Genomic DNA, 15,259 nt, shown 5'->3' on the forward strand with positions numbered 1-15,259 from the left:
GCTGCTGGGTTGCTTCACATCTTGACTCCTGGAATCCCCCACCACCTGCACGTGGAGCAGAGAAGCCCACTCACAAGGAGTGTAGCCCCCAGACCTCTGTTCACTAACTTGTCTTGAGCACTTGGAGAATCTGGATGAGGGTTTGGGTGCTGTTGGGTGAGAGAGTGGTGTCCCTGGAGCCACAGGCTGGAGAGAAGGGGTGCTGCCTTGCAATGGAAGGACCAGACTAGTTTCTCAACAGATGGGCTTCCTTTTTGGCAATAGCCCACTAGCACCTTGTCCCAGACTAAATGATAGACTGGTCAAAGCTGATAGAGCCAGGGCAGACTGGGCACCAGAATGGGAGTGGAGGCCCATCAGTGCCTCAGGACCAGGACACTTGCTTCCCAGAGGCCAGCCAGAGCCTCCTGCCCCTAGTGGTACCCCTTGTGAGCTGATGTGAAAGCAGGAGCTGCAAGCCAGTGTGCCTAACTGACCACTGGAGTGAATGGTAGGCCGATTGGGACAGCAAGGGTGGATGGCAGGCTGAGGTGGGATGCACCTTTACAGAGTGGGCGCAAGGGCACTGGCTGGAGTCTCTGGCAGCCACCTTCCTGAGTCTCACGCATGAGAACTGGTCCCCTTGGCTGTTCCGGGAGACTGGCAGGGTTCCTCCTGGGTGGTAGGGCCTCACTGGTTGCCAGGTGGCTACTTGTTTTCATGGTTCATACCTGTCTCTAGTGTGAACCTCAGTTCTAGTCTTGCCTTCCTGGGGCCCCACGTGTCCTATGCCACCCACGCCTAGACAGTGACCCAGTAGGGCTAGGACCTCGGTCATGAGAGGAGGGCAATGGTTCCTTCTGAAGGAAAGGGTACTGGACATGTTTGCCTGAACCATAACCTGCTTGCAGTATTGCTCCCTTCTGGGTAAAGTGGCCTGGGGCTTTGTCCAGGGGACTGGCCAACAGGGAGAGTTTGCTCCAGGAGCATTCGGGCACTCAGACCCTGAGTGGACACTGGACCCCATTTATACCCTAGAGCACGGGCTCTAGGCATGCGGGGTTCAGGAGTTGGGGCTGGGGGCAGTGGGTTAAACTAAAACGGGCTGCTTTGACCAGTAAGTATCCTCTTCACATGGCCCTGAGAAAAGGCGTGGCTTTCTGCCTTTAGCTGCAAAGGAAAGGGCCTGCCTGAACTTTTGTTGGTTGCAGTGCCTTGAGTTTCACTGAAAAGGAGAATTACTGGAAATCTGCTGGTCACCAAAGCCTCCGCCTCGCCTTCGCTGCGAAGCCTGGGGGTCGTGGTTCCAGACTGCCACCTGGTGGCAGCGTTCCCGATCTACGATGCAGCTTCTACTTTCCTCGAGGCGGCCGACCACCGAGACGCGGCGTCCGTTTCCCAGAGCGACCCTAAGGCGTCTTCCGCCGGGATCCGGGAGGAGGACACGTCACTTCCGGTCGGGTTTCGGTCGGCTGGGCAGGAGCAGCAGGCGGGGCCTGGTCGTGCAGGCTGCTGTTGGGCGGCGCTGAGGTGAGTGTGGGTCGGTGGGGGCGGGGGCGGGGGCGGGGGCGGCGGCGGCTGGGCCTCCCGGGAGCGGAGCGCAGACCCTCCCTTCGACACCGAGAGCTCCCGCCCCGGGTCCCACTGCAAGACCCCGAACCCTACTGTTCTCCCCCGGTCGGGATCGTTCCTTGCCAGGCCCCTCTCCCGCCGCGGAATCTCCGTCACCGGTCCCAAGCCCGCCCTGGGGTCTCTCCACCGGACTCCTCTCCCGGGTCGCCCCAAGGGGCTGCTTCCGCGGCGCGAGATGCCGCCGGTAACCAGGCGCCGCGCGCACCGGCCTCGCACTGTTGTGCTCCCCTCTCCCCCTCCGACCCCAACTCGTTCCGCCCCCGGTACCTTCCTCGCGGGTCTCCAGCTCGGGGGGTTCATGCCCGTGCACACTCCCGTCACCTCCAGCGTCAGCCCGCCTCCGCATTTCCCCCGCGGCCCTGCGGGTCCCGCCCCCCGCCCCACCGGACGTATCTCCCTTCCTTCCCACCCTTCTGCTTCTGGCCCACGGAAGCCTTTCTCCCAGCAGCCGAATTTTTGTTTCTCTTTCTAGAGGCTTTTATTCAAGGTCTGAAACCTTTTTATTTGCCCCATTGTTTTGTGCTTTTAAAATGTAGCATTAAAAAATCCTTTTCGTTAAAACTTAAGTACAGAGAATGGATTAGCAAACGTCAGGGACTGGGATTGCCAGTTCTCTTTTTGCTAGTTTTTTCAAACCCACCCACTCCCCCGCCCTTTTTTTTTGTAATTTAAGAAAACTGTTAAAAACCCTGGCGGTCCAGTGGCTAAGACTCTGCGCTTCCAATGCAGGGGGCCTGGGTTTGACCCCTGGTCGGGGAACCAGATCCCACATGCCGCAACTAAGAGTTCGCATGCCGCAACTAAGACCCGTAGCAGTTTAAATTAAAAAAAAAAATCTACTTAGCAAATTTCAAAGTATATAATACAGTATTGTTGATTATAGTTACCTGGCTGTTAATTAACTCTCCAGAACTTATTCATCTTGCATAACTGAATGTTTGTACTCTGACCAACATGTCCATTTTCATTAATCCCCAAACGCTGGCGACCACCATTCTACTCCTTGAGTCTATGATTTGGACTGTTTTAGATACCACGTATAAGTGAGATCATGCAGCGTTTGTCTTTCTGTGTCTGGCTTATTTCACCTAGTATAATGCTCTCCAGATTCATCCATGTTGTTGCCAATGGCAGGAATTCCTTTTTTATGACTGAATAATATTCCATTGTATATATATGCCACATTTTTTTCCTTGTTTTTTATTTATTTATTTTTGGCCACATTTACTTTATCCTTTCATCCATGGACAGACATTTAGGTTGTTTCCATGCCTTAGCTATTGTGAATAATGCTGCAGTGAACACGGGAGTGCAGATCTCACTTTGAGCTCCAGATTTCATTTCCTTTGGATATATACTGAGAAGTAGGATTGTTGGATCATATGGTGGTTCTACTTACAATTTTTTGAGAAACCTTCATACTGTTTTTCATAGTTGATGCACCAATTTACATTTCCACCAACAGTGTGTAAGGGTTCCCTTTTCTCCAAATCCTCACCAATGCTTATCTTTTGCTTTTTTCTTTTAAAAGGTAAAGGATGTTCTTTTTTAAAAAATTAATTTATTTTTGGCTGCATTGGGTCTTCATTGCCGCACACGGGCTTTCTCTAGTTGCGGCAAGCGGTGGCTTCTCTTGTTGTGGAACACGGGCTCTATAGGCGCGCGGGCTTCGGTAGTGTGGCACTCGGGCTCAGTAGTTGTGGTTCACGGGCTCAGTAGTTGTGGCGCATGGGCTTAGTTCCTCCGTGGCATGTGGGATCTTCTCAGACCAGGGATCGAACCCATGTCCCTTGCATTGGCAGGTGGATTCTTAACCACTGTGCCACCAGGAAAGTTCCTCTTTTGCTTTTTTTTTTTTTTTTTTTTGCGGTTCGCGGGCCTCTCACTGTTGTGGCCTCTCCCGTTGCGGAGCACAGGCTCCGGACACTCAGGCTCAGCGGCCATGGCTCACGGGCCTAGCTGCTCCGCGGCATGTGGGATCTTCCCGAACCGGGGCACGAACCCATGTCCCCTGCATCGGCAGGCAGACTCTCAACCACTGCGCCACCAGGGAAGCCCGCTCTTTTGCTTTTTGAGAGTAGCCATTCTAACAAGTGTGAAGTGGTATCTCCTTGTGTTTTTTTTTTTAATTAATTAATTTTATTTATTTTTGGCTGCATTGGGTCTTTGTTGCGGTGTGCAGGCTTCTCATTGCAGTGGCTTCTCTTGTTGCATGCAGAGCACAGGCTCTAGGCACGTGGGCTTCAGTAGTTGTGGCTTGCAGGCTCTAGAGCACAGGCTCAGTAGTTGTGGCGCATGGGCTTAGTTGCTCCATGGCATGTGGGATCTTTCCGGACCAGGGCTCGAACCCGTGTCCCCTGCTTTGGCAGGCGTATTCTTAACCACTGCGCCACCAGGGAAGCCCCTCCTTGTGGGTTTTTTTAAAATTAATTAATTTATTCATTTATTTAATTTTTGGCTGCATTGGGTCTTCGCTTGCACATGGATTTTCTCTAGTTGCTGAGAGTGGGGGCTACTCTTTGTTGCGGTGCGCATGCTTCTCATTGTGGTGGCTTCTCTTGTTGCAGAGCACGGGCTCTAGGCATGCGGGCTTCAGTAGTTGTGGCATGCCGGCTCTAGAGCACAGGCTCAGTAGTTGTGGCGCACGGGCTTAGTTGCTCCATGGCATGTGGGATCTTCCTGGACCAGGGCTCGAACCTGTGTCCCCTGCATTGACCGGCGGATTCTTAACCACTGTGCCACCAGGGAAGCCCTCTCCTTGTGGTTTTGATTTGCAGTTCCCTGATGATGAGTGATGTTGAGCACCTGAGCATGTAGCTGTTGGTCATTTGTATGTCTTTTTTGGAGAAATGTCTATTCAGGTGCTTTGCCCACTTTTAAGTTGGGTTATATGGTTTTTTTGCTATTGAGTTGTGTGAGTTCCATATATATTTTGGATCTTAACCCCTATCAGATATGTTGTTTGCATGTATTTTCTCCCATCTCTTAGATGCCAGAAAAATAACTCTGTTGATTGTTATTTTGCTGTCTGCATGTTTTCTTATACCTCTACACACTTAATAGTGTTTCTGTATTTTAAAATCTACTTACGTATCATACTGTTGATATTCTACACTTACCAGTTTTACTCAGTCTTATAACTTGTGTTCTGTCTCCTCTGTGACAATGATGTGTTCATTCCTTTCAACCATTGTGACCTTGCCTGTTCCCTGATGATGAGTATTGAAGTTGTTCCCTTTTTTGCTTGTACACAGACATGCAGGAACATCCTTGTGTGTCTTTTGTGCATTGGCAAGAGTTTTTATAGGGCGCGTACCTAGAATTAGGTTTCCTGACCCAGGGGTTTGCAGAGTTTCAGCTCTACCAGGTGGTGCCTGATCGATTTCCAGAGTGACTACCAGACTACCTACGGGACTCTGAGAGTCCATGTTTCTCATGTTTTCAGCGGACCACCAGGGAATTCCCTTTTAAATTTTTGATGGTTTGTTTCTTTTTGTTTTGTATATTTAAATATATGCTGTATATCTTTTATTACATATGTTTGAAAATATTTTTTTTCACCTTGCAGTTTGCTTTTAAGTTTTTAAAAATACTTCTTTATTTATTTGGCGGCGCCAGGTCTTAGTTGTGGCACTCGGGATCTTCGTTGCCACCTGCGGGATCTTTAGTTGCGGCATTCGAACTGTTAGTTGTGGCATGTGGGATCTAGTTCCCTGACCAGGGATTGAACCCAGACCCCCTGCACTGGGAGCGTGGAGTCTCAGCCACTGGACCACCAGGGAAGTCCCAGTTTGCTTCTAATTTTGTGGTGTCTTGTACAGAAGGTTTTTTTGATGGAGTAAAATTAAGCAACTTTTCCTTTATGGGTGGTCTGTTTTCTGTATTATTTCCTTATAATAGCTGTAAACATTTTAAAGAAACATTTAGGCCTTCAGCCTGTCTGAAATATATTTTTGTGTGCCATGGAAGGCAGGATCTAATTTTACTTCCCTGTGGAAATTCAGTTGTGCCAGCTTCATTTATTGAATGGTGCATTGCTCTTAACATTGCAAGTGTGTCATTAATATATGCGTGGATCTGTTCCATTATCCTCTTTCCTGTGCTCTTACAATCAGCTCTCTGTATCTGTGGGTTCTGCATCTGTGGATTCAACCAACTGAGGATTGAAAGTGTTGGAGGAAAAAAAATTGCAGAAAGTTCCAAAAAGTAAAACTTGGATTTGCTACACCTAGCAACTTTGTATAAATTTTTATTTATTTATTTGTTTATTTGTTTATTTATGGCTGCGTTGGGTTTTCGTTGTTGCGCGCGGGCCTTCTCTAGTTGCGGTGAGTGGGAGCTACTCTTCATTGTGGTGCGCAGGCTTCTCGTTGCGGTGGCTTCTCTGTGTTGCGGAGCACAGGCTCTAGGCATGCGAGCTTCAGTAGTTGTGGCACGCGGGCTTTAGAGCGCAGGCTCAGTAGTTGTGGCACATAGGCTTAGTTGCTCCGTGGCATGTGGGATCTTCGCTGACCAGGGCTCGAATCCATGTCCCCTACATCAGCAGGTGGATTCCTAACCACTGCGCCACCAGGGAAGACCCACCTGGCAAGTCTTTACATAGTATTTCCATTGTATCTACAACTATTTACATAGCATCTACATTGTGTTAAGTATTGTAAGTAATCTAGAGATGATTTAAAGTATACGGGGGATGTGTATGTGTGTGGGTTATATGCAAATACTATGCCATTTTATATAAGGGAGTTGAGTATTTTTAGATTTTGGTATCCTATTGGGGTCCTGGAATCAATTCTGCATGGACACCTAGGGACAGCTGTATCTCACTTTTATTACCACAGCCTTATAATAAGACTTGATATTTGGTAGGGCATGGCTCTGCCTTAGTTCTTCTTTGGCATTGCCTTGGTTAATCTTAGATCATTACTCTTGTGATATTTAGAGTCATTTTAGTCAGATATGATATGTCCCGTTGCAGTTTTGCTTGTACAGAATTAATAGATTCATTTGGGGAGAACTGACATTTTTGTGATATTGAGCCCTCCTGTTTATGAACGTTGTCTTTTTCTCCATAGGTTTTGTTTTTTTATGTGTGTGTCCTTCAATGAAGTTTTATCATCTTGTCCATAAAGTTACATTTGTTTTGTTAGATTTCGTAGGTGCTGTATAGTTTTTGTAGCTGTTAGGAATGCTGTTTTTTTGGTTGCTGATTGTTAGTATATGGGAGTAATATTAATTAGTCTATTGACCTTGTATATGGCAATCCTGTTGAACTTTTATCATCTCAACACTAGGTTGATACTCTCGGATTTTCTATGTAGGTTGTCTTTTTTCTTCTTCTTTTTTATTTTGGTTGCATGGTGGCATGTGCAATCTTAGTTCCCCAACCTGGGATCAAACCCGTGTCCCTTGCAGTGGGAGCACGGAGTCCTAACCACGGAACTGTAGCTTCTATTTCTTTTTCTGTGACTTAATGCATTGGCTAGGGTCTTTGGTACACTGTTACATAGCAGCTGGGTGAGGGAGCAAGCATCTGCCTCTTGTCGCTGACTAATGCTAATGCTTCTGTTGTGTTCCCTTAGCGTTGTTATGAAACAGACTTGAGTGCTAGGAGTGCCAGGGTCTTGGCCTGCACTCTGAGAACCACCACTCTTAATGTGTGGTATGTAGAGTTGTGTTCCCTTTTTTGTTCTTAATAGTATTTCCTTTCCCACCTTTTCCCCTTCCCCACATTGGACTTGCCAGACATTTGTGTATTTTATTAGCATTTTCAAAGAACCAAGTTTGAGATTATTTTCTGTTTCTTTAAACTGTGTTTATTTTTTTTCATCTTCTTTCCTTGAATTGCTTTCTTATTCTGTGCCTGGTTTCTTGTTGAACGCTTAGATTATTATTTCAATCTCTTTGTTAAAATAAGTGCATTAAGGTTTCCCTTAGGTAGTCTCTGTTTTCATTTCCACCTTAATTTCCATTTCTATGTTTTTCTTGAAGGGGGGGGTTCTTTTTTAAATCAGATATTTCTAGTGGAACAACAATATGAAAGTTTGCCAAATCATATCAGCCTTCGGAACTTTTTGTGTGTTTTATATATATATATATATATATATATATATATATATATATATACACACACACATATATATATATACACACATATACATATGTATATATATATATACACACATTTTTAAAGATTTGTTTATTATTATTATTATTATTTTTTTGTGGTATGCGGGCCTCTTACTGCCGTGGCCTCCCACGTTGTGGAGCACAGGCTTCGGATGTGCAGGCTCAGCGGCCGTGGCTCACGGGCCCAGCTGCTCCGCGGCATGTGGGATCTTCCCGGACCGGGGCAAGAACCCGTGTCCCCTGCATCGGCAGGCGGACTCTCAACCACTGCGCCACCAGGGAAGCCCATATTTTTTATTATTTATTTTATTTATTTTTGGGTGCGTTTGGTCTTAGTTGTGGCACGCGGGATCTTTTGTTGCAGTGTGCGGGCTCTTTGTTGCAGCGTGTGAGCTTCTCTCTAGTTGTGGTGTGTGGGTTTTGTCTTCTAGTTGTGGCGCGCAGGCTCCAGGGCGTGTGGACTAAGAAGTTGTGGCACGCGGGCTTAATTGCCCCGTGGCATGTGGGATCTTAGTTCTCCGAGCAGTGATCAAACCCACATCCCCTGCATTGGAAGGCAGATTCTCTACCACTGGCCCACCAGGGAAGTCCCTGGAATATTTTGAAACTTTCTTTTTTGCCTGGTGTGTGTTGTTTCTTACAATTTCAGTGTACATTTTGAAAAAGTGTATTCTCTGTGCTTTAAGTAAGTATCCTCTATTTGATCCACTCATTTCTGAAGGAAGTGTGTTAAAATCTCTCATTCCAGGGGAGGGTTTGCACGCTTCTCTTTGGCACTGCACTTAGCTTTGGCTTTCTACGCTTCAAGGATTTGTTTGTAGATACACATGTTTGTAATTACAGCTTTTGGTGGATTTTTCGTTTTATTAATACCCGGTGTCTGCTTTTGTTCCTAATAATGATTTTTGCTTTCAGTCTTGTTTTGATTGGTATAAACATCGCTAAGGCACATGCAGCAAAGCATGTTCAGCTCGCAAACACCGTGCTAAGGAGAAGAAGCCAGCACGGAGTGCAGAAGGCATAGCCCCTCTGACAGAGTCTGCAGGGCGCTGATCTGTGCTGCCAGGAGCCCGGCAGAGGCTCTCCTGGGAGGCCGGCAAGTAGGCAGAGCCTGCAGCGGCGGCAGGGCTGCCAGGGCCTGGTTCTGTGGGCCGGGCCCCTCGAGCTGTGTGTTCGGGTTGTCAACTCTGCTGTATAAACGTCATACTCCAATAAAGAGCTTTAAAAATACAGAAAAGGTAAATATAGCTATTATAGCTTTATTTTAATTAGTGTTTCTTTGGTCTGTCTTATATTTAGCTTTTCTGTGTTATTTTAGGTTATATACGTGCATTTTGTGTATCTAATTGGAGAGTCTTGTGCTTCCAGTAGGTGAGCTTAATCCTTTTACTTCTAACTGTTACACATCCATTGGTCTTGTTTTTACTAGTTTTGTATTTTTTGCCTCATCTTTGACTTTGCTTTATGCCTTCTATTGATTTTTTTTTCGTTTAACTCCTTTTTTTTTCCTCAGCCGTTAATGTGTTATCTTTATTCTTTCATGTAAAGTGAATGACTGTCTCCATCCTCCTCTTGAATGAGACTGCTTGGTGCCCGGGAGGAGGTGGGGGCAGATGACCTGAAATGTTGTACGTGTCTGCAGGGAGCAGAGTCTGCCCGGAAGGCCGAGCCCTGAGGCTGCGGCTGCAGGAGGGGCCCGGCTGGACCTCCACATGTGCCTCTCTCTTCCCTCAGCACCTGAGTGACTGGCTCCTGCCTCAATCCCCGGGAAGCCCAGGGTACTAGGCGATGGCAGCTTTGCATCTGTCTGCCCTGCCCCAGGTGAGCATCTGTTTTCCCCAGAAGGCGTGAGGTCTTCTCCCAGGGCTTCCCTGTCTGCTTGGCCTCAACAAACACTGTCAGGCGTCTCTGCTGTGGGGCGCTGAGAAGAAGGGTGACCCTGGGAATCCCCCAATCTCCCTGAGTGAGCTGGCTCAGCAGCCAAGGGGTCAGGTCACCCCCTAGGGCCACGCTGAGGGATCAGCGTGATCACCCCTGTGCTGCTTCTCTAGCCCGGGCCCAGCCTGAGCCACGCTTGGGCCTGCAGCAGCTCTTGTTGTTCCAGGCTGAAGTGACCTTCGAGGACGTGGCCGTGCTCCTCTCCAGGGAGGAGTGGGGCCGTTTGGGCCCTGTTCAGAAGGGCCTCTACAGGGATGTGATGCTGGAAACCTACAGGAACCTGGTCTCGCTGGGTGAGGCCCCTTCCTGGGATGCAACTCAGGGAATAGTCCTGGAGGCTCAGGGCTCAGCAGGGGCTGGGCTGGGGGCCTCATCCCCTGGGCCCAGAGATGGGTGTCACTGACCCTCGTCCCAGGCAGGCCTGGTCTGCACAGAGGAGGGCCCTGGGTGGGGCTGGGTTCGCCAGCACCAGATAAGACTGCCTCCCTGCCCCAGGCCCAATGTAGGTGCATCTCCTGGTGGAGAGAGTCCTCTGTGCTCAGATCCTCATCTTCATGACCACATCCACCTCTCCAGGGAGTTTCCAGACTTCCCATCACCCCCTGTACCTGTGTGTCCTCTCCCCCGCCAGCCCCAGGGTGAGCCCACACTGTGTCCTTGGCATCAATCCCAGGCCCCGTCTCCTTCCCAGGAGCTGGACCTGCAGGCCCCAAGCCAGAGGTGATTACACAGTTGGAGCGAGGGGATGAGCCGTGGGTCCCGGACGTGCAGAGGAGAGAGCGACCGACCATCGATGGCTCAGGTGCGTAGGGGGGCTGACTCCCTGACTCACTTGCTGAACAAGCATGTGTGGGGGTCCACGATATGTAGTGTCAGCCGACTCATGAATTTGGAGGAGGATGCATTATGGCCAGTGCAGTAGTCCTGGGAGTGGCCTCTGCTGAAACCCAGGTCACCTTTGCCAGCCTGGGTGCCACAGTGGGGTGACTCTTTCTTTTAGTTGAAGTATAGTTGATTTACAATATTCTGTTAGTTTCAGGTGTTCAGTGTAGCGATTCAGTATTTTTACAGATTATATTTCATTTAAAGTTGCTACAAAGTAATGGCTATGTTTATCTGTGCAGCACAGTATATCCTTGTTGCTTATTTATAGGGTGATTCTTGAGCTGAATCTTCTAGGAGGGTAAGAGGGGGCACTGTTGGTGGAGGAGAAGAGGGGAAGGCACTCGGGTGTGCTGTGAAGGAAGGCCAGGCCCCCAGGACTCCATGGAGCCCTGCTGTCCATGGCTCATGCCCTCCGAGGGGCGTCAGACCGTCAGGCGGGGCCATAGCGATGGAGAACATCGCTTCGTTTGCTCTCTTCTAAGTTAACCTACTAGATGATTACAGGCCATTATAGGAAACGGAGGGAGTACACATCACCCCAGATTTCAGCACCCAAATACAAATGTGTTCCGGTGTGTACGTGCTGTCCATTTTCCAATGAAGTCTGGTCTGTACCCGCACACAGACATCGCTAGGAATGCAGTGATCTGTGTGCATTGAAGGGTCGCTGGAGTTTTCACTGAATGCATTTCTATTTCTGTGCGCATGAGCTGCGGTCACTGCTCTCAGTGGAAGTGCTATGGGGAATGGTGTGCTGTGGGGAATGGTGTCCTCTGGGTTCATTGCCACAGAGAACGCTGATGAGTGACTTTTTGCAGGTGTCTTGCTGATGTCCTAGGAAGGAACTATTGGCTCAAAGAACTTGAATTTCACGTTTGTAAATTTATTTATTCAAATATAAATACTTACAGAAATGGGACAGACCCTATTTACAGCTCAGTCGATTTTTACGAAAATCCATCATCCAGATCAAAATAGAGAACATATCTAGTTCCCTGGGAGCCCACAGGTCCTCCTCCGTCATTTCTCACTGCTCCCCACCGGCCCTTCTGTCTGACTCCTATGAGGCACCTGCATGTGGTGAGCCTGCCATGTTGTATGGAGTTTGTTCAGTCTGTTCGCTGTTCTGTCGTGAACACACCACAAGTATTTTCCATTGTACTTCTGCAGGGCATTTGGTTGTCCCCATTTTGGGGCTGTGTGTGTGTGCATGTCTTGGCTCACAGAGAATGCATTTCTGGTGAGTGTAGTCCTGCAAGTGGAGTCACTGTGTGCCTCGTCAGGGAAGAAAGGGTGGAGACATGGGCCTCAGACTTGAGGGCATCCCGTGTTACATCTTGAGTTTAAGGTGCTGGTGGCTCCCGGCCTCTCAGGCCCCTGGGAAGAGCCCTGGGAATGGGCGTGGCCTGCTAGGGAGGGCTGAGGGACCCAGCCTCTGTGTGCTCTACCCTCTCTTCCTCAGTTGGCATGAGCTCTGCTCTCTGCCCTTCTGGGGAGGCAGCTGGTTTTCCCACCATGGATTTTGGGGTGGATTAGCTATTGTTAGGCAGCCTTACACTCGCTCAGCTTTAATTTCTTTGTCAGATATCCTTCATGAGTTTTGGGACCCCTCCTTGCTCTGGTTTCCATGATGCTATGAAGCTTCCATCTTCTGTCCTTTTGTGATGAGGATAGGTATCCTGCAGTCCCAACCAAGCATGCTCTGTGGGCAGAAGGCAGGCAGGAATGGTGTGGGTGTTAAGAGTTGGGCGGATGCTTGTGCTGCCGCGAGATTGCAGCCCTGGGCGAGGCTTTTAAGCCTCTGGGCTCCAGGCTCTCATGTCTGCAAGACTTTGGAGATGGTGTTTTTGTGACTTTGGAGATGATGGAGATGGTACTTCACAGGTGGTCAGCAGCATCTTTATACCTTCCTTCCAGAGTCAGAACAGGTGACCCTGAGGTGTTCCATTTGTTGTTTCAGCTCATGGGACCAGGACTCAGAATCAGGAGTTGACTTCAAGCGAGATGCTCTATGGGGAAGAACTGGACCGACTCAGGGGGAGTTTTCTCCAGGGACCTGAGCCAGGAGAAGCCTGTGAGCATGTCAGGGAGCCAGAGGGGAGCATGGACGGGCCTGTGGAGCAGAGAGGCCCCAGGCCAGTCACACTGGCCAACAAGGAGAGTGGCCTGGAGTCTGGGGGAAACCTCAGGTTGGGGTCAAGCACTCTCCCTGATCAGAGACCTCACAAATGCGATATATGTGAGCAGAGTTTTGAACAGAGATCGTATCTTAATAACCATAAGCGTGTACACAGGTCCAAAAAAACAAATATGGTGCGTGATTTAGGGGAAGTTTTCACTGCAAATTTAGTTGTTAAAGAAGATCACAAAATTCCTATTGGAAAAAAATTGCATTATTGTGGTTGCTGTGGGAAAGCCTTCAGGTACAGTGCTAACCTTGCCAAGCACCAGCGGCTGCACAGCGAAGAGAAGCCCTACAAGTGCGACGAGTGTGGGAAAGCCTTCCACCAGAGCTGCGAACTCATCAATCATCGCAGGATGCACTCCGGGGAGATCCCCTACCGCTGCGATGAGTGCGGGAAGACGTTCAATCAGAGGCCAAATCTCATGAAGCATCAAAGGATCCACACTGGGGAGAAGCCCTACAAGTGTAGTGAGTGTGGGAAGCACTTCAGTGCCTACTCGTCCCTCATTTATCACCAGAGGATCCACACTGGAGAGAAGCCCTACAAGTGCAACGACTGTGGGAAGGCCTTCAGTGATGGCTCAATCCTCATCCGACATCGTCGGACTCACACTGGAGAGAAGCCATATGAGTGCAAAGAATGTGGCAAAGGCTTTACCCAGAGTTCTAACCTTATTCAACATCAAAGAATTCACACTGGAGAAAAACCCTATAAATGTAATGAATGTGAGAAAGCCTTCATCCAAAAAACCAAGCTTGTTGAACATCAGAGAAGCCACACCGGAGAAAAGCCCTATGAATGTAATGACTGTGGCAAGGTTTTCAGCCAGAGCACCCACCTCATCCAGCATCAGAGGATCCACACGGGAGAGAAACCCTACAAGTGTGGTGAGTGTGGGAAGGCCTTCCACAACAGTTCCAGACTCATCCACCATCAGAGGTCACACCACGGAGAGAAGCCGTACAAATGCACTGATTGCAAGAAAGCCTTCAGCCAGGGCACATACCTCCTGCAGCACCGGAGGATTCACACCGGGGAGAAGCCGTACACGTGCGGCGAGTGTGGCAAGGCCTTCCGGCACAGCTCCAACATGTCCCAGCATCAGAGGATTCACCTCCGGGAAGACTTTTCCCCATGACTAGGGGAGGCCCCTGAGGTCTGCTGTGCACTTCCTGCATGTGACCCACCCAGCCCTTTACCTGCTGTCCACATGGTGTTGTCACAGGTGAAAGAGCATTTCTGTCTAATTAAAAAAAGTCTTAAAACAGAAGCAGTGCATGGTCACTTTAGAGAAATCGAGTGAGAAACGTAAGCAAACAGGAGAAACTCCTGTAGCTTCCCCTTAGACAAAGAGAACTCACCACCACTGCGCCCGGTGTAGGTTTCGTCCAGACACACCAAACAGCATCCTCTAGAGAAGTACTGTGGTGCTTTCTGTGCAGCTCGTTTCCTCAATCCTAGAAAACTCACACTGGAGAGATCTATGTGTTTACATTGTTTTACACATTGTAAATTTAAAAAAATTGGCATATAGTTCATACTTTTCTGTATCACTTAATAGAATTAATAATTGCCTTTTTTATTGTGGTAAAATAATATACAATGTTACATGTACCATTTAAACCATTTTTGACTGTACAATTCAGTGGCATTAGATACATTCACAATATTGTATAGCTATCAGCAAATCTGTTTCCAAACTGGTTTATCTGAAACAGAAACTCTGCACCCATTAAACAGTAACTCTTCACTCTCCCCCTTTCCATTTTTCTGTCTCAGAGAATTTGCCTATTCTAAGTACGTCATATAAGTGAGGTCATACAACATTTGCCCTTTATGTCCTGGCTTATTTCACTTAGCATAATGTCCTCAAGGTTCATCCGTGTTGTAGCAGGTGTCAGGACAACATTCTTTCTTTACAGCTGAATAATAACTGCACTGTTTGTAGATACCATGTTTTGTTTACCCATCATTTGTTGATAGATTACTTGGGTGTTTCTGCCTGTTGATTATTGTGCATAATGCTGCTATGAACATTGGTATACAGATCTGTACTTGTACTTTCCCTACTTTCAGTACTTTGGGGTATAATCCTAGGAGTAAAACTGCTGGATCATATGGTAATTCTATGTTTAAATTTCTGAAGAATGGCCACACTTTTCCACAATGGCAGTACTATGTTATATCCCCACTAGCAATTCACGAAGTTTCCAGATTCTCTACATCCTTGTCAATACTTGTTATTTTTCCATTATTTTGTTCATAGTCATCCTAATGGGTGTGAAGTGGTAACTCACTGTGGTTTCGTTTTGCATTTCCATGATGACTAATGATATTGAGCATCTTTTCATGTGCTTTTTTTTTTTTTTTAAATGGCTTTACAATCTGGCTTCAACCTTTTTTTTTTAAATTTATTTATTTATGTTTGGCTGTGCTGGGTCTTCGTTTCTGTGCGAGGGCTTTCTCTAGTTGCGGCAAGCAGGGGCCACTCTTCATTGCGGTGCGTGGGC

At 48.0% G+C, this 15,259-nt stretch overlaps 1 protein-coding gene across 3 annotated transcripts; it reads left to right on the forward strand.

Moving 5' to 3' along the window:
• Window positions 1-1,445: 1,445 nt before the first annotated feature.
• On the forward strand, window positions 1,446-13,932 carry ZNF34 (zinc finger protein 34). Of its 3 annotated transcripts, XM_082859120.1 has the most exons (6): window positions 1,446-1,509; window positions 8,656-8,978; window positions 9,059-9,561; window positions 9,845-9,971; window positions 10,370-10,480; window positions 12,524-13,932. In XM_082859120.1, exons 3-6 carry the CDS (start codon window positions 9,529-9,531, stop codon window positions 13,885-13,887), a joined length of 1,635 nt encoding a protein of 544 aa, XP_082715246.1. In that variant the 5' UTR covers window positions 1,446-1,509; window positions 8,656-8,978; window positions 9,059-9,528; the 3' UTR covers window positions 13,888-13,932. The 3 variants fall into 3 exon arrangements, with proteins under 3 accessions (XP_082715246.1, XP_082715244.1, XP_082715245.1); XM_082859118.1 differs by having other exon boundaries at window positions 8,656-9,561; XM_082859119.1 differs by lacking the exon at window positions 1,446-1,509 and having other exon boundaries at window positions 7,860-9,561.
• Window positions 13,933-15,259: the final 1,327 nt, after the last annotated feature.

This window comes from Leucopleurus acutus (assembly GCF_964270905.1).
Source record: "Leucopleurus acutus genome assembly, chromosome: 17".
Lineage (NCBI taxonomy): Eukaryota > Metazoa > Chordata > Mammalia > Artiodactyla > Delphinidae > Leucopleurus > Leucopleurus acutus.